At 36.0% G+C, this 26,512-nt stretch overlaps 5 protein-coding genes across 6 annotated transcripts; 3 read left to right on the top strand and 2 right to left on the bottom strand.

The window, feature by feature from the left end:
• The first annotated feature begins 7,137 nt into the window (after nucleotides 1-7,137).
• Nucleotides 7,138-11,584, top strand: LOC114730350 (probable receptor-like protein kinase At5g24010). Its single transcript, XM_028917405.1, has 3 exons — nucleotides 7,138-9,921; nucleotides 11,123-11,202; nucleotides 11,392-11,584. Exon 1 carries the CDS (start codon nucleotides 7,396-7,398, stop codon nucleotides 9,856-9,858), a length of 2,463 nt encoding a protein of 820 aa, XP_028773238.1. The 5' UTR covers nucleotides 7,138-7,395; the 3' UTR covers nucleotides 9,859-9,921; nucleotides 11,123-11,202; nucleotides 11,392-11,584.
• Nucleotides 11,585-12,713: 1,129 nt separating this feature from the next.
• On the top strand, nucleotides 12,714-16,093 carry LOC114730262 (deSI-like protein At4g17486). The gene is made up of 4 exons (XM_028917306.1): nucleotides 12,714-13,157; nucleotides 14,126-14,387; nucleotides 15,018-15,085; nucleotides 15,619-16,093. Exons 1-4 carry the CDS (start codon nucleotides 13,023-13,025, stop codon nucleotides 15,907-15,909), a joined length of 756 nt encoding a protein of 251 aa, XP_028773139.1. The 5' UTR covers nucleotides 12,714-13,022; the 3' UTR covers nucleotides 15,910-16,093.
• Nucleotides 16,094-17,497: 1,404 nt separating this feature from the next.
• LOC114730360 (uncharacterized) lies at nucleotides 17,498-20,008 on the top strand. Its single transcript, XM_028917421.1, has 2 exons — nucleotides 17,498-17,711; nucleotides 18,640-20,008. Exon 2 carries the CDS (start codon nucleotides 19,066-19,068, stop codon nucleotides 19,675-19,677), a length of 612 nt encoding a protein of 203 aa, XP_028773254.1. The 5' UTR covers nucleotides 17,498-17,711; nucleotides 18,640-19,065; the 3' UTR covers nucleotides 19,678-20,008.
• Nucleotides 20,009-20,238: 230 nt separating this feature from the next.
• On the bottom strand, nucleotides 20,239-23,237 carry LOC114730266 (deSI-like protein At4g17486). Of its 2 annotated transcripts, none has more exons than XM_028917310.1 (4): nucleotides 22,822-23,237; nucleotides 21,796-22,069; nucleotides 21,202-21,269; nucleotides 20,239-20,780 (listed from the first exon to the last, which is right to left on the bottom strand). In XM_028917310.1, exons 1-4 carry the CDS (start codon nucleotides 22,954-22,956, stop codon nucleotides 20,490-20,492), a joined length of 768 nt encoding a protein of 255 aa, XP_028773143.1. In that variant the 5' UTR covers nucleotides 22,957-23,237; the 3' UTR covers nucleotides 20,239-20,489. The 2 variants fall into 2 exon arrangements, with proteins under 2 accessions (XP_028773143.1, XP_028773144.1); XM_028917311.1 differs by having other exon boundaries at nucleotides 21,808-22,069; nucleotides 22,822-23,236.
• A 522-nt stretch (nucleotides 23,238-23,759) lies between these two features.
• LOC114730264 (pentatricopeptide repeat-containing protein At5g42450, mitochondrial) lies at nucleotides 23,760-26,267 on the bottom strand. The gene is made up of 2 exons (XM_028917309.1): nucleotides 24,368-26,267; nucleotides 23,760-24,070 (listed from the first exon to the last, which is right to left on the bottom strand). Exon 1 carries the CDS (start codon nucleotides 26,008-26,010, stop codon nucleotides 24,382-24,384), a length of 1,629 nt encoding a protein of 542 aa, XP_028773142.1. The 5' UTR covers nucleotides 26,011-26,267; the 3' UTR covers nucleotides 23,760-24,070; nucleotides 24,368-24,381.
• Nucleotides 26,268-26,512: the final 245 nt, after the last annotated feature.

Genomic DNA, 26,512 nt, shown 5'->3' with positions numbered 1-26,512 from the left:
TTACAGATAGACATCTTGTCAAATATTGTCTGATAAAATGGAAGGAAAATTATATATTTGAAGCAACCGTGCCCAATTGGCCTGGCCTCCTCCAGATCACTACTACTTCACATATAGAAAGTGACATGAATCGCCCAATATCCAAATGAATATAAAAATACAATACGCACATGAAGTCATACTGTTAGTAGACAACAAACCATACACAGCTAGCCACTATAGTGGAAGAAAACAAAACTGTCAACTTTCAATATTTTGGCCCTTACTCATCTTAGGGAGTGTTGAGGTACATGGTGATCGCATCTCTTGATAAAAAATACGTCATCAGCTTTTTTTGTTCACATAATAGAGGACAGAATAAAAATTTAAAAAAATTATCTGTACGAAATATCTTTTACGCTGTGATACTCTATATCCAATTTTAAATATAAGATATCAATTTACTATTTTATCTTCGATTTCAAATTTATCATAAACTTTTTAAATCATCCCTATTGTTGGTCTTTCATATTAAGTAGTTTTCACAAGGGATAGTTATAATACAATATTACAAATAATCAAACATAATAATTATTATTTTCAAATTAATTATTGTTTAACTTCTATTTGTAAAAATGGTGAAAGGATAAAAGAATAACAAGGGCCTATATATGAATAGCCTGTATATTTTAATTAAAAAACAGAGAATAAAATCTAAAGAAACAATCTACTACCACGTATCTATGGACTATGGTGGGCATATATGGATGGTGGCCACCACTATGCCATGTGACATGATTCACTGTTATGAACTCCACTTTTCTCGTTGCGCACTATCCTTAACAGTTCATTTAGAAACCAACAAGCACTTATTTTATTTATTACACACAAACAAATTTAAGTATTTCTTTTTCGTCAAACAAAATTAAATATTTCTCTGATTCAACAAAAAAAAAAAAAAGAAGCTCTGAGTTTGTGATCTTGACAAGAACTATAATTAATAAAAGCATAACTTAACCAACAAAAAATGATTAGAAGCATAAATCGAAGTTCCCCGCCATATAAACACATGAAGGGGTGAGAAAAGCATAATTATAGTATATGAAAATTATATCTAACATTTTTTTTAAAAAAACAGATAGATTAGATTAACTTGGCGGTGTGTACTATTTATCGGTGAAAAGACCCATTTCTTGTGACATCCGTCACAGTGTCATGAATTCCACTGACTAGTCCCAATTTAAAAAGCAACCACCGCCACCCAAAAAATTATGGCAAATTCCTCAATATGATAAATGAACTTATTAATAATAATAATATAATTTAATAATGAATAAATACATACCTAAAGTAAGTACTCCCTCATTTTCCATTTGTTCTCAAAGACAAAAGAACCATTTGTGAAGTTTAATAATATCTTACAAAATAGCGTCGACTTAATTAAATACTCTCCCAAATACACAATAGATGCATTGAATAGTCTACCTACCAAATCTAATACCTTCGTCCGTAAATAATGTAACAGTAAAGAAAATAATGTTTCATTGAAATTTTTAAAGTGACAGTTTTTGTAAATAACATGAAGTACTTGGTAGATTTTTATGTACGTAATTTTATATATTCGCACAGATATATAAATTTAATACCTTTATAATCCTTAATATAAGACCTATTTAATTAATTTGATTAGATTAAGAAAGTTTGGTCTGGTAAAAAAAAAAGATTAAGAAGGTTTGATAAGTTAGTTAATTATAAGAAATATAAAATATTTTTTTTAAAACACTGTGATCATCTCTCTTAATATCCTTCTCCCCTCACTTATTTGATTATAACTGAGAGAGTACAATGAGGGTAATTTAGGAAAAAATAATAAATATGATAAATAGGTCTTATATTTAGGATTAAAATCAACTCAATAATTAAGTTTTATATTTAAGATGGGATGAGTAATTTATATTTTAGTGAGAGTTCTCCTATACAACACCATATAATTTATCTGCTAAAATATGAATTTCTTGCTTCACAACGCTTGGACTGTAAAGCTTGACTGAGTAATACAAGTAGCCTTTTGTTCCAGCACAACCAAATTTATTATTTATAATATTGATTAATTTTGAATAAATGGCATTTATCTGCAACATGTTATACATACAGCTAATTGCCAAAGCACACATGAAATGAAGGGGGATGATTGGATGAAGCTGGCATGCACTACAAATATGGCTTTATGAAGTGGAAGCACCGCACGGGACAGAAGCATCAATATATTCTGGAAGATAAGGATTGAGAGGTTAGCATCACATCCCTTTTATGGTCGCAAATATAGATAGACGCATTGTATATTCTGTACTAGATATAAGAGTTAGACAAATATTTTGGAAAAAAGAAAGAAAGAAACAAGTTAGACAAATGATTTATTTTAGTTATAAATATAATATCTTAATATACTTTTTTCAAATTTATATATTTTTTCTAAATATCCCTATTAATTATAATTAGTAAAGAGATTTTTATCAAGGTAGCTCCAATAATGTACATGATTAGAAATGATAGTTAAAAAAATCGATATATATATTTTTCTTATGAATAATTAATTTAAAATTTTTTTAATTTATTTAAATTAATTGAGTAATTCTTATGTTAAGAACGGGACTAAAGGTAGTATTATAATGGCCTAGCGTGAGGTCCTGAATGGAGATTGAGTGACTTACTAGGTGGGGAAAGCTGGCAGTGTTCCATCTGATATCTGTTTCAATTGAACGATTTATGTCCCTTTTACAAGGTTTGAATTATCGTGTTTAAAATTTAATTTATTAAATTAATTAATTAAAGTACAAGTTAATGATTCAAGTTAAGATTATGTCAATAACAGATGAGTTGGCAGCATAAAATATATAAAAAAAGGGCGTCTGAAATTGACATGTAATATAAGTCGGCATGTAATTCTTAAAAGAGCTATATTTTTTCTTCTTTATTTAAAGGGACCGTCGAGATAAACCAGATTAAAGCAGAGAGAATATAATTGGATTCTCTGTTCATCAAATGGCTACTAATTAATCTTTCTGCATCCTACAGGATAGTCAATGAAATACCAAATATTAACACTGAGAGTCAATATGTAAGATTTTAGTATCAATAAATTAATTAATTGTATTAGGATTAAAATTAAGAAATTAAATTATATAAAATTAAATAATGAAAATGAATTTTTGTAAGGGGGGGGAGTAGAAGGGAGAAATTTGTTAGAATACCATGCGAAGAAAAGTACACGCTTTCTTGTCTCAATGGTGATCCCGAGGGAGAAAGGATGGTGAACAGAAATGAACCCCGAAATTCAAATCGTACGCGTTCTGCCCGTCTTGCAACCGTCTGTAGCGTGAGTCATATACTAAATATTCAGGGCTAATTATAAAATTTTATTCATAAATTATAAAAAATCTTATAAATAGAATATTATTTGTGAAGAGAAAAATTTAAAATCTTCCAATATACTACTAAGCTAACATAGAAAGTAGAAAAAAACAGCATATGTTGCGAGAAAGAGATAAAGTAAATTAAAAATTAGAACCAATAGAAATAAATAAATAAATAAACTGGATATCATATACTATCTTCGATCTTTAATATAAAAACTTGCTTGATTTTTATTTTGATTAAATATAATATCTCAATTCACTTTGTCTTTCATATTTATTCATTTTTTTAGGGTAGTCTTTGTAATAAAGGTAGTTCTAGTCAGTATACTTGATCAGCAATGATATTTTAAAAAAAATAATATCTATTTATTACAAATAACTAGTTTAACTAATTTTATTAATCTATTCAACTTAGTCAAATAATTTTTATATTAAGGACATGAGGTCTGGTGAAAAAAAAAAAGAAGGACATGAGGTGGTGTATTTATAGTGAACTATCTGTACGTAACTCTCTTGCCTCTATCGTAGATATTAGGGTTTAAAGTTTACCACGTTACATTGTCGATGAATTTAGCTTTTGCCATTTTACTACTGCTGCGTTTCGGTCGGTGCACTATCATTTTTCAATAAATACAATCCAAAATATTTTTCTATTCAGTGGTATTAACGGGGGAAACACTTTCCCGAAATAATATTCTATCACATGATTATGTTTTAATATATTCAATGGAATCCATATCAATATCGATGGTAGTAATAACTTCATGGACTGGGACGCAGTTCTTGACTTCTTCACTTTAGTTCTCAGCCATCTCCGTCTCAGGTAATGACTATGGCTCTGTTTGGATAGCACCCCAAAACCATGGTTTGGGGACCCAAACCATGGTTTGGGGAAAATGCTACCCAAACAGCCTCTCCAAAAACCAAAACCATGGTTTTGGAAAAAGCAAAATTTTTTGCTTTTGGAGAAAAAAGGGAGAGTGTGAGGGCCTATATGATATGTATCTTGTTATTTTTTTTATAAACATATTTTTTTATAAATATATTTAATCTTATATTTTATAAATATATATAGACATTAATTATTTATTAATTATATTATCTTATGTATTATTAATTATGTTGGTAAAAAACATATTATTAACAATTTTATTTCTTCAAATTAAAATATATCATAAAATCTATTTTTTCTGTAATTATCATATTAACTTATGTCTTTTTTTTAGTAATTTGTATATATAAAAAGTGCTTCTGATAACAACTATCCAAACACTCTCACTTCTCAGAATCACTTTTTTACAAAATCTATTCTTCACAGAATCTATTTTTTCCAGAATCTATTCTCCAGAATCACTTTTCCAAACCACGGTTTGGTTTCATCCAAACACACCCTATGTGGTCGATTCTTGACTGAAAACCAAAGTAACTCATCTATTTCCCCCTCCTTACTTTTTGTTGTCGGTACTCTATTCAAAACTGTTTATTTTTATATTACTCTTTTCTGCTGCTGTTATTATTATTATAATAATATTTAAGAAGACAAGTTTTAAAAGAAATAAATAGTAGTCTTTATTACAAGTTATTAAGTAGAACATTAATTACATTTTTCTAAGACTGTTGATATTTAAAACCTCATTATCTATAAGATTTAATTTATGGCACTGTTAAACATGATAAAATTAAGGGCTTGATCTTTCTTTTTTTTTTTTGGCTTTTATTGGGTGATTATGAGGGTGTTATAATAAGAATTAGAGTGAGTAAAGTTTATCAGAACATTAAGATGTATATTAAACAAAAGAAGAAGAAGACACGTAATTGATGATGGGGAAGAGTCGGTCTGATTAGGTGAGGTTAAATTTTCAATGTGAGTGAGATTGAAAAGAAAAGAAAAGGAGGCTACTCATCAACGGAGGAGAAAAGGAGAGCGGTGTGCGTGGAAGTGGCAGTAATGAGAAAGTGATGAGAAGGTAGGCAGATGCAAGTAATGAAAGCCGGTAAATACTTTGATGGTATCCACTACTAATCAAACTCTATGCCAACCAAATCACACTCTCTAGTCTCTTCCCACATTTATCATTGCCTTTTAGACTAACCTCAATTTCACCACCACCACCACCACCCCAACTTCGTCATCTGACCTTAAAATGCATCTATTCTATTTAAAAACAAGGCCATCCAATGTGCAGGGGGAGTCTGCCAATGGATAGATACACACAAAAAACTATTTGGAATTGTTTATAAACAGTTTTTTAATTATGATGTATGAAATACGGGATAAATATGTGAGGAAAGTTTTATTTAAACTTATATGAAACGTACTTATAAATGATTTTAAATGTACTGGTAAATAGGATTACAGTTAATAAAAAGATATGGTATTTTTAAGATTTGAACCCATGACCACGTGGTAACAACAATCTACTTCTACTCTAAAGCTCCCCATCTACCTATTTTATATGCAAAACACTTTTTCAGATTATACATGCCAATCTTGCATATTAATATTTATCATATTTATCAACAATACAACATGAAATTTATGCATATGAAAGAAATCAAGAATACATGAACATGCTAAGCAATGTTAATTGAATTGAATGTTTAATTCTCTTTTACGTAAGTTTAAAAGTCCAAATTCAATGGATGAAAAAGCATTGTTTAAGTTTAAATATAAATCATTATTATCATCTGACATCATGTATACAATGAAAGCATGGGTAGATGTCATAACGTGATTATGTTAATAAAGACTACTTTTTTAAATTTTAAACAGTTAAATTAACTCTGCACTAAACTATTGAAGTGTATATATAAAAACCTAAGTTAGGCTATCTTTAAATTTTAATTATAACATCTCTTTTATAGTTTATAAATAAGGTGTTATGATTAGAACAAAAGATAATACTTAACTAGATCAGTGTTGTCAATAATATATGCATTTATTGCGTGTCAAATCACAGACGCATCAAGACCAGTGTTTCCTTTTGTTTTGTTTAGTGGAGATTAGCGTATCTGATAGCACGTGAAATCGTTCTTCCTTGATAAAAATGTAATTTTTTTTTCCAACATAAAATTCTTAATGGAATTTTGACAAGTTGTGCTATCATATATAATTGTACTCCTCCGGTCCTTAATATAAGACTCATTTAACTAATTTGATTAGATTAAGGAAGTTAGGTAAGTTAGTTAATTATAAAAAAAGTGACACATTTTTCCTAAAACATCATAATCATCTTTCTTAATACCCATATCCTTCTTCTACTTGATTATAATTGAGGGAGTATCTATAGGGATAATTTAGAGAAAATTGATAAATATGAAAAATGAGTCTTATATTTAGGACCAAAACCAACTCAAGAATTGAGTCCTATATTAAGGATCGGAGGAGTATTATTGTATACTTGTATTTGAGTTTGACAAAAGAAACTGCCAATGCATAGAGATCCGTGTCAATCTATTGCAAAGAAACTGAAGCAAAAGATTAATCAAGAAATAAAGCTAAGTGTATAATTAAATTTCAGTTTAAGTAACCTCCTGTGAAGCAACAAATCACATCATATATTAATAATATGTCTAACGTTTGTAAAAAGTATGGTGTTTGGTGTTGACAAAAACCTCTTCCCTCTTTTCCTATCCATATTTTAATACCACACAAAGGACCAGCAAATCTAGAAACCGAACCCATCTCAATTCAAGTTACAATTGAATTTGTAGAGAAAATCGATAGGCGTCCTTATATCTCTGAAACGACCAAAATTTACAGCCTCTGGGAGTTGCATAAAAAAAATGGAAACAGAGAGCAACCCCTTTTGACTTCTGCGTCCAAAATTCAGTACCATCTTTCCTTCCTTGATTCTTTCTGCTCAAATCTTTACCGAGAGTCAAGTTCCTGTCACCCTTTTGTCTTCTTTATACTCGTTTTGAACCCCCCCGGGGTTTCTTACTCTTCCATGTGAGCTCTTCTTCATCTTGATACTCCAGAGTCCGAAACTTTCTTTCCATGGCGCCTCAAATGTTTGCTCTACCTTTAATACTTCTTGTTTTCCTTATTCCCTCCTCGTTTTCTTTCACTCCTGTGGATAATTATCTACTCAACTGTGGATCACATGCCAATGCATCACTCTTCAACCGAATCTTCACGGGCGATTCCACGAAACCCGGTTCGGATTTTCTTGCGGCGGGTAACTCTATTACGCTTGTAAACCGAAATTCACCTCCGAATTCTTCCACTTTGTATAACACGGCGAGAGTTTTCACGAGCGCGGGGAGCTACAAGTTCCATTTGAAGAGTAACGGTACCCATTTGGTACGTTTTCATTTCTCGCCTTTTTCAGCTCAAGGTTTTGATTTAAAATCCGCCAAGTTTAGTGTTCTGGTTGGTGGAAATACACTTCTGAAAGCGTTTCAGTTGCGTAATGGAACGTTGATTAAGGAGTATATACTGAAGATAGAATCAAATCTGCTCGAAATAGAGTTTGAACCTGTGGGTGATTCAGCTTTTGGGTTTGTCAATGCTCTGGAGGTATTTACAGCTCCTGTGGACTTCATTCTGGATTATGGGGCCAGGTTAGTGGGCTCTTCTGGAGTTGAAGAGTACAGCAACCTTTCAAGTCAAGTTTTAGAGACAGTTTACAGAATTAATGTTGGTGGCTCGAAAATAACTCCTTTCAATGACACCCTCTGGAGGACTTGGATTCCTGATGATGATTATTTGGTGTTTAAGGAAGCAGCTAAGCGTGTGGCGAGCACCCATACACCAAATTATCAGAACGGAAGTGCAAGCCCAGAGATCGCTCCTGATCATGTTTATATGACTGCCCAGGAGATGAATCGGGAAAACTCAAGTCTGGCTTCCAGGTTCAATATAACTTGGAAATTTCAGGTGGCTCCGGCGGGTGGTGGCGGTGTTCGGCACTTGGTTCGGTTGCATTTCTGTGATATTGTTAGCTCTGCGTTGAACTTGCTGTACTTTGATGTGTATCTTAATGGCTACTCTGCGTACAAGGATCTTGACCTCTCAACTCTTGCTGTCCATGTTCTTGCATCTCCATTCTATGTGGATTTTGTCGCAGATTCTGATGATTCAGGTTTTATTGAAATAAGTGTTGGTCCTTCTGATCTGAACAGTTTGATTCGGATGAATGCCATTTTGAATGGCGCAGAGATCATGAAGATGGTCAATGTTATGGATTCACATGTTGTCCACAAAAGAAAAACATTATGGGTATTGGTGGGCTCTCTTGTTGGAGGAGTTGTACTACTTTTGGCAGTTTTTGGTCTTCTTCTTGCTTTTATGTGCAGGAAGAGGAAACCTAGACAAAAGACAGCAGAAAGTGTAGGGTGGACACCTTTACGAATGTTTGGAGGGAGCTCACTTAGTCGACTGTCTGAAGCTCTTGCATCTCCAGGTTCTCATGGATATTTAGGCTTGAAAGTCCCTTTTGCTGATATACAAGCAGCAACTAACAATTTTGATAGAAATCTGATTATAGGATCTGGTGGGTTTGGTATGGTTTACAAAGGGACGCTCAAAGAAAATGTTAAGGTTGCGGTCAAGAGAGGAATGCCTGGGTCCAGGCAGGGCCTTCCAGAGTTCCAGACTGAAATAGCAGTTCTATCCAAAATTCGCCATCGTCATCTTGTTTCACTTGTTGGTTTTTGTGAAGAAAATTCAGAGATGATACTTGTCTACGAGTATGTTGAAAAAGGACCGCTTAAAAAGCATTTGTATGGCTCAGGACTACCTCCTTTGTCTTGGAAGCAGCGTCTCGAAATATGCATTGGTGCAGCTAGAGGTCTTCACTATCTTCACACTGGTTTTGCACAGGGAATCATCCACCGTGACATTAAATCAACCAACATATTGCTTGATGAAAATTATGTGGCCAAGGTTGCTGATTTTGGTCTTTCAAGATCCGGTCCATGTCTCAATGAGACCCATGTGAGTACTGGTGTGAAAGGCAGTTTTGGTTATCTAGATCCTGAGTATTTCCGAAGGCAGCAACTTACAGATAAATCAGATGTTTATTCATTTGGGGTTGTGCTTTTCGAGGTTCTTTGTGCCAGACCTGCTGTTGATCCACAGCTTACTAGGGAACAGGTGAATTTAGCAGAATGGGCACTTGAATGGCAGAAGAAGGGCATGCTGGAGCATATTGTCGATCCCCATATTGCTGGGCAGATCAAGCCCGAACCGTTGAAGAAATTCGGCGAAACAGCCGAGAAATGTTTGGCTGACTATGGTGTTGACAGGCCAACTATGGGAGATGTGTTATGGAATTTGGAATATGTACTTCAGATCCAAGAAGGTGGTCAATTAAGGGAACCAACAAACGACTTGACAGCTACTGTTACTGGAACTCCTCCTGACAACATGAGAACACAGAGATATTATGATAATTGTAATTCAGACATCAGTACTAGTGAAGTATTTTCTCAACTAATGACCAATGAAGGCAGATAGAGAGGCAGGCGCATTTGCTTGCTGTGCAATTGCCTCTTGATCTGTTACAATGGAGATGAAGAGGTATTAATTTGAACCATTACTTAGGCTTTGTTCTTTTTTTCTTGATTCTTTTCCTTTCATCAAAATTATAATTACCAATTACCATGATGGCATATATCATGTAATAGTTCCTTAACAAAGTCACGATATTTTATTTAACTCCTATTTATCACTTGTTTGTTTATACCACAAAGCTATTTTGTATTGTAGAGCTGAAGTTGTAAAAGTTGTGATGAGCCATGAGTTCTGACTCATCCATTTATAAGTGTATTGTTTATGATAAAGGTATCTACCATGCGGTTAAATTCTACATGTAACACATATTTCTCCTTTTACCTGAAAAAAGTGTGTTACTGTTAAACCTTAAGTGAACCTTAATGCAGTTAAATTCATTAGCCTGCTCAAGTGTATTCCTTAAGCACCATATGAGAAGCCTAGGGAGTATGGACGACTAATAGTTAATACTTTCTTCCCCCTCTTCCTCTTCTCATTGGCATATATGCTAAACAGATTCCAGAAAGAAATGCACATTTTTTGGCATTCATGTTTGTTTCTTTTATCCCTTTATTTTCCATTTTATATCTTGCTTCAGAGTCAATTCATTCTTATTTGTGGACGGGGCATGTCCTCTGAATCACTCGTTCAGGTTAGTAATCCAGGGTGCATAAACCCCTCAGCAAGTTGATATTTGCTTTGACATAAACAGCTCTCGGACTGCTGCGGAGATTCATTTGCTGTTGGTTTATCCTGATCAAGTTTTTGAAACTTGATATACTTGTCTTGCTAGCTCCTTTATGGAGTAAAATACTCATTCAGCTAAATAAAGAGACTAGATGAACAGGGATCGGGAAGGGGTTCTGATGCATTAAAATCATAAAGAATTCTAATATAATACAAGAAAATATTGTTTGAAACTGCACTGACTTCCTTCTTACATGCTGTTTTTGACCATTATGTGTGTAAGGCGAGATTATCTGAAAATCTTCTGGCTTTAAAGACTTATGATCAGCCAAAGGAACCAAATTCAACGGAATACCTACAGATGGAAATATGATTCTAGTTCTGGGGCCCTTCTGGGACATCAAAACTTGAACTACACATATTTTCATGTGATTCACTTATTTCACCATCTTTTGCCGAAAGAGAAAGAAGGGCTTGCTGAGTGAATTTCTTATGCACTCAAAGGTCGAAGCCTCTTTAACACCAGTTTTCTTTCATGAAGAATAGAAAAAGGACCACCTGAATGAAAAGTGGAGATTCTTCGAAGATAAGACCAATAAAGTGCAAGCACGAGTAAAGCAGGTTGGCCAACCCCGCTTTTTCGGCGTTCATGTCGGCGTTTCGGCGTTTGGACTGCTTATTTTTACAAATCAGATCTGATTCATTGCTTTGTACACACACACACATCAATTTTTTAAAGAGAAATTGTGAAATAAAATTTTTCTTGATGCATTTTTCGATTGATTTTTTTTTTTGGGTAAAATTTTTCAGATTGATCTGTTTGAAAGACAATTCGTTCTAATCTTTTAGGCAGGGTTGGGTTGGATGCTCCTGGACATGGACCCATGAACGGATGTTTGGTGCTATTTAGAATAGGCCTGAGCCCAATAAATTACTGGAACCATAAATTGGTAGGCCTAATAAAAATGTCGTAATGACTCCAAATATTTTTAGTTTAGTTTTTCTAATATTTAAGTTTTATATAACAGTTTAGTTTGGTAAACAAAAACACTATAATTAATACTCCGCCGGTCTTAAATATAAGACTATTTTTATAATGTAATTTGTATTACAAAAAGAGTCTTATATTTAACACCGGAGGAATATTTTATCAATTAAACGTTGGTCACAAGCATCATATATGGTCTAAGTCTTGTTTTTGATAGATTTATGAACAGTGCAACTATATATATATGTGCACGCGCGAGAGTGCGTCATTATTCTTATATTTTGTTGTTTCAATTTAGCATTTATTGGTAATTGTTAAAAACATCTGAGAATTTTTTTTTTTTTTTACCGGAACATCTGAGAATGCATTTAACAATTTATATTGAGCAGGAATTTATGTTGTTTTCAGGCTATGTTTGGTAGCTTCTACATATTTAATTTACTCGCTGGATTTTCTTCTTAAAGATGTCATCTCTATTTGTTTTCAACCGAATTATAAAACACAAAAATGATTTTATATGCCAGTGTGTGAGATATTTCTGAAGCGCCTTGTGGACACTTTTGCAGGCAAGGCCACATCAGACAAAAGAGACTGTTAAAAAAAGGAAAGAAAAAGAAAAAGATGCGTATTTTATTCTCATTTGAAAAGAAAGATAGTAGTAGTACATGATTTTATGACAGTTGCTTCCGTTTAAACTGATTCCTCATGTAGTTTATCAGCTTCCTAATAAAAATCCAGAAAGCCCATCCATTTTTGAGTTTCTTCTTTCTTAAAAATTTTAATGTCACCTCCAACAACAATATATATTAAAAAAAGTGTTTTTTAAATTCACCCGGAACGCCTTTTTTGAAGGGGGGAAAAAGAGAACCACGATTATCGGCAACTCATTGTTATTTTTATGTAAACAGTTGAGTACTTGTCAATAATGAATGCACGATGTGGGTCCCTCCCTGTGTCTTGGACTCTCTTGCGTCACTCCCCCCCCCCCAAAAAAATCCTTCCCAATCATGGAAGACAGCTGTAAATCCACGGACATTCTCGTGATTTCAACGTTCTCTCAAGGGCAACCTTGTAATTTCGTCTTCCCCCGGTCCATTTCAATTCATATCATTTCACGGTTTCGGTCCTACCCGTCCTCTCCTCTCTCGTGTCTCTCTTCTCTCTTTTATCTACCCATTCCCTCCCTCCTTTTCAAATATAAATTCGATCCATAAAATATTTTGTTTCGTGAACGCCAGAGAAGACGATTTGGACGAGCAAATTGCAACTACAGGTATAATCTCACTCCGAATCTCACAGGGAAAGAAACGACATTTGCAGGAGGAGAACAACATAGGTGGTGGTTCGGGGAGGAATTTGTTGTTCCTTCAATTGAATTCTTGGGGGAAGGAGGGGGGATGGAGAGGGTTTAGAGGGAGAGTTTAAGCTGCTCAAGTTAGGGCTCCTGGTGAAGATGACGGAAGTTGTTCTGCATGTATATGATGTGACCAATAGTGGATCGGAGAAGACAAACAGCACCATCCTTCAGATCAACAAGATCTTCAAGGATGGGATTGGTCTCGGTGGTATATTTCACAGCGCTGTTCAGGTATCCTTTATTTCTTTTGGTTGTATAGAGTTATATATAGCATGAATGGCTGTGTTTATTTGCCAGGTTGTTGTTGTTATTGTTTGGGAATTGGGACTGGAATTTGATTTAGGGTTTTGGTGAGGTTTTTTGAGTTAAATTTTTTCACACTGGTCGGGTTTTGCGGTTTTTTCTTTCCCTGTAGGATTCTTGATTCCTGATTTAGATGCAAGAAATTAAAAATGTTCTTGGGCGAGTCATGTGTCTGTTATGTGACTGTACTGATAATTTGAGCATTTTTTGTTTCAATCCTTTGTTAGCGGCTGTACTTTTACCTTTTCCTTGTGTGGTAGGGGGGACCTGAGAGCTCTGTGATTAACAGAACTTGACAATATGATATCCAAGTGATTTGTGCTATAGTCACCGGGAAACTTGTTTACATTGAATGCAAAGCCCAAGATATATATGTTATAACTAGATAGCCACTTGTGCATTGCATGGAGTCTGAAAAATGTGTCATAGTTTTCACAATTTGTGAATAATGTGGTTTTGTTATAGGTTTTATATTTTATATTGGTATTGATTGATATGTTGATGATATTGATATTGATTGTTTTTGTTATTGCTTTGTTTTGCAAATGCTTTTTCATTTATTGCTGTTACTACTATACATCTAATTGTATATTCTTGCTCGTTGATATTAAGTAATTAAGAATTCAATTAGTACATTCTTATGTCCAATTAATCTCTGTAACACGCTTTGTACCAGGAAGCAGAAAACATGTATGGCACTTTTATGGGAATTATTATGTGTGGAAAGCTTCAGTGTCTGTTTTATATTGTGATGAACCTAATAGAAATTGTTTCCTCCATGATATCGACTGCTTACTATTCACGAGGGAATTCTCAATATTTTAAAATTTATTTATAGCATGCAACATTTTCGTCATGTGCTGATATTTTGTGGACTGTTTGTGCTACTGTTACAGGTTTATGGAGACGAAGAATGGTCATTTGGTTTTTGTGAGCAAGGTACTGGAGTTTTCAGCTGCCCTTCACGTAAGAATCCAATGTATTCATATCGTGAATCCATTGTTCTTGGGACCACAAACTGTTCAATTTTCAAGGTAAACCAGATATTAAGAGAACTCAGCAGGGAGTGGCCTGGAAGTTCATATGACCTGTTATCCAAGAACTGCAATCATTTTTGTGATGAATTCTGCGAAAGTCTTGGAGTGCAAAAACTTCCAGGTAAAACATCTATTTAGTGTACCAATTATGTTTGGACTTGTCATACTTGTAATATTTGTTTCTGTTAAATTTCTATGATGTGCTCACATGTCCACATGACAGCGAATCTGTGTTGTGGAAGGTTTTGCTTTTTAAGTTTCTTGGGTAGAAAAAGTCTGCCCTGTTCATTAATTCCGTGTGAGATGTCTATTTTTAATGCTGTAATATGAGATATAGTGGACTTTCTTGCCTAAGCTAAAGTATAAACTGTAGATCTCGGTATTGTGCTTGTATTCCACTTATCTGCATGGAGAATCATTAAATAACACAATACTGTTGACATGAACACTACAACTGCCTATTTTCTTGCAAGTTGAGGGAGACGAAGTTACAAGTTGAGTGCAATAAGAGAGGGTGAGGGCATACGCTTTGGCAGAACTAGAATGAAGTTTTTGAATTGTATGAGAAGTAACCGATCCTAGGTCTGGAGCTATCAAAGAGGTTTGGAATTAATGGATGTTGTGGGGATAAGAATGAGATAATGTGTCACCTACCACTCTTATCAAAATCTACATGTAACCACCATCATGGGGGATTTGATTATTGATTCTGTACATTGCTTTACACGCTGTGTCCTTGTCTTCATGATAGGTTGGGTCAATCGATTTGCCAATGCTGGGGACACTGCAATGGAGGTGGCTGAAAGTACAGCAATGCGGGTAAGAAATGATTTTTCGGCCTTGACCTTGGTAAATTAGCATCGAATAGAAGGGGGTGATATTTCATCGGAAAATGCATTCATCGTTCTTGTTGTTGGGGGACTTGTTTTTATTGTGCATATGCTTAAAACTGGCTGCGGCTGCTTCTCTCGTTCTTTTTACTTTGATCTTCTTGTTGTCTTGTTTAGTGGAAACGATATTCGAATCGATTTGCCAATGCTGGGGACACTGCAATGGAGGTGGCTGAAAGTACAGCAATGCGGGTAAGAAATGATTTTTTCGTGTTCGGCCTTGACCTTGGTAAATTAGCATCGAATAGAAGGGGTGATATTTCATCGGAAAATGCATTCATCGTTCTTGTTGTTGGGGACTTGTTTTTATTGTGCATATGCTTAAAACTGGCTGCGGCCTGCTTCTCTCGGTCTTTTTACTTTGATCTTCTTGTTGTTCTTGTTTAGTGGAAACGATATTCCGAATATTTACTAGCACTCATGTTGGAGAATTCAATCATGTGACGGTACTGGTTATTGCAGCTACGGCAAGCCAAAACGGAGATTGTATCTGCAAGTAAAGTAGCATATCGTTTCCTCGTAGGCGTCACTAACAATATTAGAAGTGATCCAGACTCCCCGGGCAATTCAAACAGAGGAGGGAGCCCCAGATTTCAGGGTACTTGGTTGAAGAATCTGATTACCACTGGTGCTAAACCATCCAGTAGTTCAGAAGTCCAGAATCAAAATGGGGATGAGCAGCCCCAACAAAGGCAAGAAGATGACGGCAAGGCACTGCTTCATCATAATTCATCTTCACATGATGGTAGTTGAGGGGGCTAGTCGCTGTCCCGAAAGGCATAGTTCGGCAGCCTCTGCTGTGTATTGTATGTCAACAAAAGTGAAAGGCAATTTTTAACAATTCAAATGTGACTCGAAGTGTAAAATGTTCAACTCAACTCAATTCTACCATCAAAGCCTGCGATGACTGTTCATTGAACAGAGATTATGCCCTTTATTTCGCTTGGACCTTTCATTGAACAGCAATTTCGTTCTTTTGTTGTTTTCTGCAGTTTCACCTTGTACCCCAAACGCGGGAAAAAAAAAAAATTAAGAGAGATGATGTCACCGTTTTTGCCAGACTTCTACTTGATCAATCTTGGATTTGAGTCGGCTTTGATATGGGCACAGAATTCCTTGATAGACCAAATTGGGATGCATACTATCGTCACGGTGCAATTGAAAAGAGAATTATGCCGCAACAATTTTAACTATTTTATTATAGCATATCTTATATATATATTTTTTAAATGTATACGCGTATTAGTAAATTATATATTAGTTTCTAAGGGTGATAAATTAGTTTAGAAAAAATAATAAATATAAATATTTTAATATAATTGTAGTTTTCCTAATTTTTTAAAATAAATTAATTAAATTTTATATTAACGACGGAGACGTATTTTACAGCTTATAACCTCAATAACAAAAATGATCCAATTGGCATTTATTTAAAAAAAACAGATTATTGTTATTAATTATTTAAAATGTAAGCCTTCTTATAAAAATTCTTAATATACAAACTTGGATTTCTGCTGATACCTAGCAACATCATCGTGAAAAAGTGAAATTTGTCTCAATGTCTTTAACTTAGTGGCATGAAAATTTTCCACGAGGTTACGATTCCATCTTGCTTGTAATCATGTTATTGTGGTTAAGTGTTTGCGCTTCCATGTATTTTACACACACAAAAAAAAAAAAAGAGAAAGGGCCAAACCTGCACCCCCGCCGCAAAAGGAAAAAATAAAGAAAGATTTAATATAATTTTCGATTCTCTAATTTATTCTTATTTTGGTTTTAGTTTCTTAAGTTTTAAAGTATAAATTTTGATTTTTTAAGGAATAAGATAATCTAAATTTTTATTCAATTATAGAAACTAATATTTTAAATAAAAAAATATGAGAGACCAAAATTTATAATTTAAAATTTAAAAAACTAAAACTAAAATAAAAATAAATTTGAAACAGGTGTTAATGTGTTATCCCAAAAGGAAAAAAAAGCTCAAAGCTGAGCAGTAAACACGTTTTCTGGTTTAAGTCTTGCATTGCATTATTGGCTTCTTGGATCCACAACGAATGTTTTGAAGAGAATCACAACCGTCCATTTGACCATGCCCAGCCCCATAAGCAAAACAGATGCACGATCGATCGGTCACCGGGAGGCCCATGATTTAACATATGGGTCCCACTTGAAACTAGATCCGTCCACATCATGCCACGTAATGGGAACACAAAGAAATGACTCAGACAAACCTAAGCAGCTCTGTTAGCTTCGGCCATAACTTGACACGTGCCCACCACCAATTCGGCAGTTCATGTTTGACGCGATTGCCCTTCCGTCTGTGGTGTTATCGTTTTTTTTGTTCTTCCCCGCGTTCTCCTTCCATCTAAACTCCTCGCCTTTTTTCTCTTTCCAGAGCTCTCGACTTTTTACTTGCTTTTTCAACCCAAACTACGGTGCTCTCAGATCTCCGCACTTCGATTTTCTTGCCATATTCTTCCCAATTGGGTTTCTCTTGATTTTTGTTCAGGACTGTGATAGGTTCAACCGCTTCTCCCTCTATGCCATTCCCGAAGGTCTGATTTATCGTTTTCTGATTTTAATTTTCTGTTTTGTTAATTGTATAACCCTGGATTTGTCGCAATTTTTCAATTTGATTTATAAATCATGGTTATTGAAACCTTATGAGCATCTGGATCCGGACCTGAATTACTGATTTACTGGCGGAAAATTCGATGTTTCTGATTCTTGGTCGAGTAGATCTTGTGGTTGATACTGCTGTGTATTTGATTTTCTTTATTGAAGTTTTTGTTCTCGTTGTACTCATTTTTGGATTTGGGGATTTAGATAGATTAAACTTGCATGTGGTTGCAAGCTGAATTGTTGGAAAATAAATAACTTTCTCTTCCCTCTGATTTTCTTTTGGTATGCCAAAATAATCTTACTGTAGATAAACAATGGGTGTAAATTCGATGGGTGTTCTATTGATGGGCAATAGTGAAGTCACAAAGGCGCACCTTCTAGAATTTAGAACCAATTAGTTTACAATAATCAAAAAGCACGGTTTGCTAAATCATTTCATTTCCATTTGGTGGATGTCATGTAATTTGTCTTATTTAGTGTTGAGCAAACTTAATCCGACTTGTTATGATCCTTTCCTGGGTTGCTGCGGCTTTGTTTCAGTTTCTTAGAAAGGAGAACATTGACATGTTTTTAGGTAATTAAATTGTTTATTCAGGGTTGTTAAGGATGAACTTTTTGTTCCGTATAGATATATACCTTGTTTCTATCCATCACTCCATCCCTCATATTTCTTTCTTTTACTTGCGCTTGAGATATTTCATTCCTTCATTTTCACTGTTTCATATGCTTCCAAGATCTTGTTTAAATTGCTGTGGACAGCTAGTTTGTATGGTTAGTCATTTTGGGTCCAATTTATGTAAATTTTTTTTTACTTTCAGAATTTGATGAATTAAACATTCCTTGTTACTACTTGCAATGCAGTTGGGAAGGGTGTACTTGAACCAGTGTGGAGAGAAATCGGGATTTTTCCAAAATCTTGAAGTTCTGTTGGTGTTTGCAGGATGGTTAGGTGCAAGGGTTGTGGGAAGCTGGGTAGAATGGGGCCAAGGGATGGGTCTATGAGTTCTTATGAATTTTCTCTGCTGTTATCTCCGGTTGTCTCTGTTTGGGACTGCATAGTTCGCAAAATGAGGTATTCCTGCAGACCTGAGTGGGTGTAGTGGTTGGAGCCTTTTATTGGTAATTTGACATTTCACACAAATCGGATAATTTTTATCTTAAAAGTTAGGGAAAGAGGGGAAGAAGGGTAATTTAGAGAAATGTATACAGTTCTGAGTAAAGTTTGACTGAGAGAAGTTCACACCAAAAAAAATAAAAAAGTAGTCTTAGTAGTTAGAGGCAATATACATGATGGATAACACGGCGTGTAATAAAGGGCAAAATGTGAGGAAAGCAAAGAAGAAGCAGGTGAAAGATGAGTTCGATCGTCTGAAACAGGCTGAGAAGAAGAAGAGGCGCTTGGAAAAAGCACTCGCTACTTCTGCAGCCATCATCTCTGAGCTGGAGAAGAAGAAACAGAAAAAGAAAGAAGAGCAACAGAGACTTGATGAAGAGGGTGCTGCAATTGCTGAGGCTGTTGCCCTGCATGTTCTACTTGGTGAAGACTCAGATGATTCCTGTAAAGTCAGAGATGAAGGGGGATGCAAGCCCTGGAACTGCAATAGTAACCTTGGGTTCTTCCTGGGCAGAAAAAGAGCTTGTTTTCCTCATCTAGATGGTGGCGTGTGGTCTGTTGAAAGAATGGGATGGGTCTCTGATGCATACAGGGGGGATGGTGCTGAAAATGCCCGGTGGTCTTTCGCATTTGGACCTTTTGAAAAGAATGTGCATGAACCGATTAATGAGACAGCAGGATGGGGGTTTGATGGGTTTTCTGCTGACCTTATTGCAGCACAAGCAGTTTCATCTCTTCAGATTGCAGAAGATGCAGTAGCTGATGAAGGACGGGTTCTCTTTTAACGGATTGCATATACGTAGTAATAGTTTGTGTTGGTTTGGTGGCTGGACGAAACCTATATTAAATTCTACCGGGGGATGTCGTCTGTATATTTTATTATTGAGTCTTGTCCCTGTCGAGCACATTCTGCTTCAGCTGTGTCTGATCTATGAGGTCACCATGTTTTATTCTATTTTCAACCGCGTATGATGGAGTTGATGTCTGTGTGGAGTGACTTTTATATACTGAGTATGTGCGATTTCTCTGTCTTCTTGAGCTGATTCCGTATAATCGAAATACTTGAGTGAACCGTATTTATTTATTAGTTATTCCAGATAAATGTTTAGCCCTCCCTTCCATGGTGGCATGCATTTCATTCTTCACATCGTCTTGTTAATCTTGGCAATTTCTCGACAAACTTTCCTCATGTGGTGAAATGTTTGTCAGCATGAATTTTCATTTTACTTTGCATCTGAAGGCATATTTCGTAATAAGATTAAATCGTCTAGGGTATATTTTACTATGAAGTTCCTCATTTCTCTTGACGAAATATAAATTCATGCTTTTGCGAGATCTGAGCACCCTTTAGAATTGGACCTATCTTTATTTAGTAGACAAAAAATATTTAGTCTCTATTATATTTCAGTGATTGTTATTGATTAATAATAATTTGGTACTAGATACATCTTCCCCGTAGAACAATGTCGACGACCATCTGATGACTCTAGTATGCACTATTTATTTGACCTATGTATTTGAGGAATCCATACAATTGACGTACAAATACAATATACACCAGTCTGCAAACCTAGGCTTTGGACAAGAGTCTGTTTCTTCAACTGATATCATGTGAAGATGAATTATGACCATGCAGCGCCCTTCCATCATCTTCTTGACTTTGTTGGAGCTGCTCACACTCATCCTGATCCTGGCTTTCTGAGCTACTTGATGGCTTAGCACCAGTAGTAATCAGATTTTTAAACCAAGTAGCTTGGGATCTCGGGGACCCTTCACTGTTTGAATTGCTTAAGGGGCCTGAATCACTTCCGACATCACTAGCACCACCCAACAGGAACCGGTATGCTACTTTGCTTGCTGATACAATCTCTGTTCTGGCCTGTCGAAGCTGAAATAACCAGTGTTTGAGTAAATAATGGTTGCATGATTTAAAGTGCATGTGGCATAATAAACTTCCCGCTACGACACCAAATCCAAAAGCACAAAACAAATTACAATCTAGGTTTTAAATTCCAAGATTGCAGGACATTATTAAGCATAAAGATACTGACCGCAGCCCGCCAGGCCACAATCTACAATTGCATTAGAGGCGAACATTAAAAGCTTCAAAGGATTATTTGACAATTGCAAGGCCAAGAAATATCGAATGTGATGCCCAACCAACATGAGCTCATGAACAAGCTAACTTGTTAAGCATTAAAAGAAAAACACATCCACCAAGGTATCATTACGATTATCCTACAATAGAAGAAGCTTGTATAAAAAATGAACATGATGCAGAAATAAGGATTAAGAAAACCAATTCTCACCAGCATGGCAGTATTTTCGGCCGCTCCCATAGCTGAGTCTCCAGCATTCGCAAACAGATTAACCCAACCTGTCATGGAATATGTAAGAACACTATTGGCAATAATTCACAAGATGAAGCAAGCTAAAATATCATTTGATGCAGATGAAAGTTGGTAAGATAACTTGATATCTCATCTCAACTCTTATCCTCCCTAAGTACTCCTGAAATCATCCAAAATACATCACTCATCATTCCAGAGCGTACCACCATCACTCAACTTGTACAATTCCAACTTCATCTTTCTTAATTGAAAAGAAAATGCAGAGATTCCATCCCCATCAGCGGTGTTCTGTAAATCAGCCTTAAGTATAAGAACAAACATTCAACTCAAAATTGATCACTGAGATCAAGTATTTCTACAATATACAAAAGACTTGTAATGAAAATGCCAGCGTAAACTCAAAATTGCCATTATGCAGACATGGACACAAGCCAGGAATTGAATAGTCAAATACTACAATTTACAAAAACTAAAATATTACTACTAGTGAAATGGCCAAGTCAACAGTTAGAAACATAACAGACAAGCAATATAATAAAAGATGCTCTATACCAAGTGATTCACCTGGAAGTTTTGGCACACCAAGCCTTGCGGAGAATTCATCACAAAAATGGTTGCAGTTTTTGGATAACAGGTCATATGAAATTCCAGGCCACTCTCTGCTAAGTTCTCTTATTATTTGATTTACCTTGAGAATTGAACAATCAGTTACCCCCAGAACAATCGATTCACGATATGTATACATTGGATTCTTCATTGAGGGGCAACTGAAAACTCCACTACCTTGCTCACAAAATCCAAATGACCATTCATCTTCTCCGTAAACCTATGACAGCGCAGAAACAATCCATAAAATATCAGCACCGTGATATAATTGCATGCTTACCACAATATCAAGGACGCTGCACAAAGTTAAAGATAAAAAATCCTTTAAATTGTTCAGACAAATACCAAACAAGCAAATGTTATTCAAGCAGCAGTTCCCTACCTAGGTAAAACACGATTCAACTACCAAGGAGGCTGCAAAACACATTAGAAGTATGATCATTCCTCTTAACACATTAGAAGTCATTGCCATGGACCACTCATGGTTAAAATACCTTCCAAGCTCTTCTCCCACTTTTGTCTATTGCTGCTGTTCAACATTGAACAACTGTACAGAAACAGAGTACTGGGAAGTGCCCTCTAAAATATACAAATAGATCGCTCGGTATTTGCCAACATGTCCTTGACTAATATATGCTGAAGCGTAATACACACGATGAGAAGAACAAGAAGGAAGTGCTACCCAGACGCAACTCACAAGATATGCCAAGAGAGGATAGCAAATCAGTAGGATATGTAATCAACTGCGTTGTGTCAATCACAGTGCTTTCCGCCCCCCACCCAAACATTCATGCAAAGAAGTAAAAAAGATAACAGACTAACTCAAGATTGAATCTGAGCCTCAATTACCAGTGAAGTCATAGATTTAACAATCACACTCCAGCATCAACATTTGAACATCCAAATCAAGATTCAAGACACAGCCATTCACTGTTCATAAACCTCAATACAACCAACGCGAATGAGAGGTACCTGAACAGCGCTGTGGAATATACCACCGAGTCCAATCCCATCCTTGAAGATCTTGTTGATCTGAACAATTGTGCTATTGGTCCTCTCTGATCCGCTATTGGTCACATCATATATATGCAGAATCACTTCCGTCATCTCTACCGAAAACCCCAAGTCGCACGGCTCAGCCCCACTTCCTGTATCCTTCTCTAAAGTCTAAACTTTACTTTTGCGGGTTGCCCCGCATTCTACTTCGAGAAATTATTCCAATTCCAATTGAATAAGGAACAACAAATCCCGCCCTTCCGCAACCTCTAGTCTTCTTCTTCTCTACCGGTTGGGCTTCGGGATCTGAAACAGAGTGAGATTTCGCTTCGGGATACTGAACAACCCGCCAATTCTCTCTGACAACCGTAACTGGATGTCTTCGCTGAATTTGTATTTTGCGGGGAGTGGGGGAATTAGGAGGGAAAGGGCCAAAAAAGCCACAATTAACAGTCGAACAACGGCGTGATATTTTACTTTCATAACGCAATAAAGAGCAAAAGGAAATGCCCGATTTACCCGTAAAGATGGTCACATTACAGGAATCCTTCCGCTCAATAATAGTTCAACTCATCTTGGCATGATAACCTTCTGCATTGATTAACTAGATCCTAGATTTCCTATTTTGCTGTTGAGTCATGCCATGTATTCAAAGCTTTGTTAATTCTTCATTCTTAATTAATATGCTTAAACATAACCAGACTGTACTTCATGATGCGCTATTCATCATTAACGAATAATTGAATTGAACTTTGAGATTAGATTTTTTTTTTAATAGAATTTTGACACATTCCAAATTCGCCTAATATTGTTTGGTTTTGTTCCCCCAACCCCCCCTTTTCCCAAGAATACAAGGCTATGAAACGAAGAGTGACATGGGATGGGACACAAGATTAATACATATTTTCAATCATAAAATCCCTACACACAAATGGTGGGGAGCAATAGATTATAAAAGGAATCTTAGATGCTAGTACTTTAGTAGTACAGTGGTCGTGTAGGTTGTCTTTTTATAGCACTTGTCATGAGTTTGACCTGTACCAGCAAAGCAATGCGCTTGCCAAATTAAAAAAAAAAAAAAAAAAAAAAAAGGTCTCAAGCTATTTTTGAACATCTAGAAGTTCTTCATGGAAAGGATTCCCCAAAGCCGTCCCTCAGTGGCTTCAATGGAGTGGGAGAAGAATATGAACCTGTTGAAATCCGCATGATCTGCACAATTCCATTCCTAACTTGATGGCTTTGACTTCAGCTATTGTTATGAAAAGAATTCCAAAGTTAGATGGAAATCCAATAATCCAGTGCCCAAGCCACAAGCTGCATTCTGTTGTTGATTAATCGAGGCATCAAGCCTTATTACCTTTACATTTGGAACCAAGTGCTGGTTTAACTTACTGTGATTAGTATTTAAAGAAACCTAAGCTAATAGTGGATAAATGTGGCCAAAGCCATAAACAATTAATAAGCCGCCCTAAATTTTGTATCTTTCTTGGCCATCCCAAAAGCATATGATATTCGGTCTTTCTTTAGAAAACCCCTTCAACAACACAAATCTGACGACAAATTGGAAGTCTCATTCTCCCTTGAATGCTCGATAAGAAACCTTAGGACACCATAAATTCTGTCATTTTCACAATGATTCTTGTCAGCATTAAGAAAGATGTGAACCTTGTTCCTGACTTCAATCCAACTGCAACCTGGAATCCTGTTCATCCCTTTCTTCTTCATCTCTTCTCTTAGTGATGACACTTCAGACCACCTACCAGCAGCAGAATGTGCATTTGACAGCATCACATATGAGGATACATCATCTGGATCCAGAGCCAAGATCTTTCTCGCTGCAATCTCCCCCAGCTCCATGTTTGAGTGGATTTGGCATCCTCCAAGCAATGCCTTCCAAAATCCTATCCCAGGATCAAAAGGCATATTGTGAAGGAAGCTCTTGGCTTCTGTAAATCGCCCCGATCTAGAGAGCAAATCAACCATACAAGCATAGTGCTCAGGTTTTAGCAAGCTGGGGCTCTCAATCCTGGCTTGGTTAAAGTATGAATATCCCACATCTACAAGACCAGTATGATTACAAGCCCATAGTAAACCAAGAAGGGTAACATCATTGGGTTTACAGCCTGCAGAAAGCATCCTTTTGTAGAACGTTATAGCTTCATTTCCTCCTCCATTCTGTGCATAACCACATATGACAGCATTCCAAGAAGCTATGGTCCTTTTAGAGAGTTTATTAAACATCAGGATGCTATCTTCCATGCTTCCACATTTTGCGTAAAAGCTAATGAGAGAAGTGCTAACAAACACATCAAGCTTACCCAAAATCTTTATGGCACATGCATGAAAGCTTCTGCCAATCCAAAGTGCTGCTATATTGGCAGCTGCACAAATAGCACAAGGAAATGTGGATTGATTAGGTAAGAATCCTTCTCTGAGCATGCTGATGAAAAAAATGACAGCTTCTTCGTTATGGCCTATTTGGCTACACCCACAAACCATGGCATTCCATGAAACTATATTCCTCTCAGGCATCTCATGGAAAAGCTGCAAAGCATCTATATACCTCCCTCTCTTCAAGTATCCACATATCAGAGTTGTATAGGACACAACGTTGGGATGTTTTGTATCTATGAAAGTTTTTTGGGCATCTTCTATTGTACTCAACTTGACATAGAAATCTAAAAGAGCACTGCCAACGAATAGATTAGAGTGAAGGCTTGTCTTCGTTGCTAAGGCATGGAGTTGTTTGCCCACAGGAAGGTTTCCAAGAGCGGTGGATGAGTGAAGTATCGTTCCAAATGTGAACTCATTTGGTCTGATATTTGAAGCAAACATTCTTGAGAAAAGTTGGACAGCTTCTTCATGGCGATGCTGCTTAGCAAAACAGCCAATAATTGAAGTGGCAGACACAACGTTTAAGTTAGACGTTTTTTCAAACACATGGCAGGCATCAAAGAAAGAGATTGAATTTGGGTCACATGAAAAAATGTCTTCTTGTACGGATGGAATTCCTTGATTGAGATCAGGGGCATGACAATTTGCTTTTGGAGTTTCAATCAGATAGCTACAAGCAAAAATGTGGTATTTGATCCACATGGGTTGAGATGCGAAGAATCCATGATTTATGGATTTCATAATATTATGAAGCTTTATTAATCTTGGCATGGAGCTCTCACATATCAATTTACTGGGAGGATTCAGCTCTTCCTCCTACATTCCACCTTGTCGCGCCCATGACTTCTGTTCTGGTTTGCTGTGTTTGCCGTTAAAATTATCTCTTCTCTTCTTGCCACGAGCACAAACCCATATTTCCCCATCCAGGCGGCAGATAGATACCAGTTTTACCTGTCAATCTTCGTCCATACGTTGCCATCGCTATAAGAAATATTTAGGGCAAATTATAAGAACTTAGAAGCGTGAAACTATCAAACATCAAAACTAAACTATATTGCGCATTCTGTCCCCTTGGCGCAGTTTGTCTTCTTCATCATCCTTTTCACCTGTTTTGCCAGTTATATGCTGAGGCTCTAAACTATCGATTGGAACTGGCTCAAAAAAAAAACCAAAATGCTATTGATTGGAGTAGAGAACACTAGCTGGGCTCCTAATTTCTGAACATAAGAACTAATAATGATATGGGATTAAATTTACTCCTAAATATAATACT

This window comes from Neltuma alba, unplaced genomic scaffold (genome assembly GCF_004799145.2).
Source record: "Neltuma alba isolate B1F8T4 unplaced genomic scaffold, ASM479914v2 tig00012727_pilon, whole genome shotgun sequence".
Classification (NCBI taxonomy): Eukaryota; Viridiplantae; Streptophyta; class Magnoliopsida; order Fabales; family Fabaceae; genus Neltuma; species Neltuma alba.
Note: the sequence above shows the minus strand (reverse complement) of the source record. Positions and strands in the feature narration are given on the sequence as shown.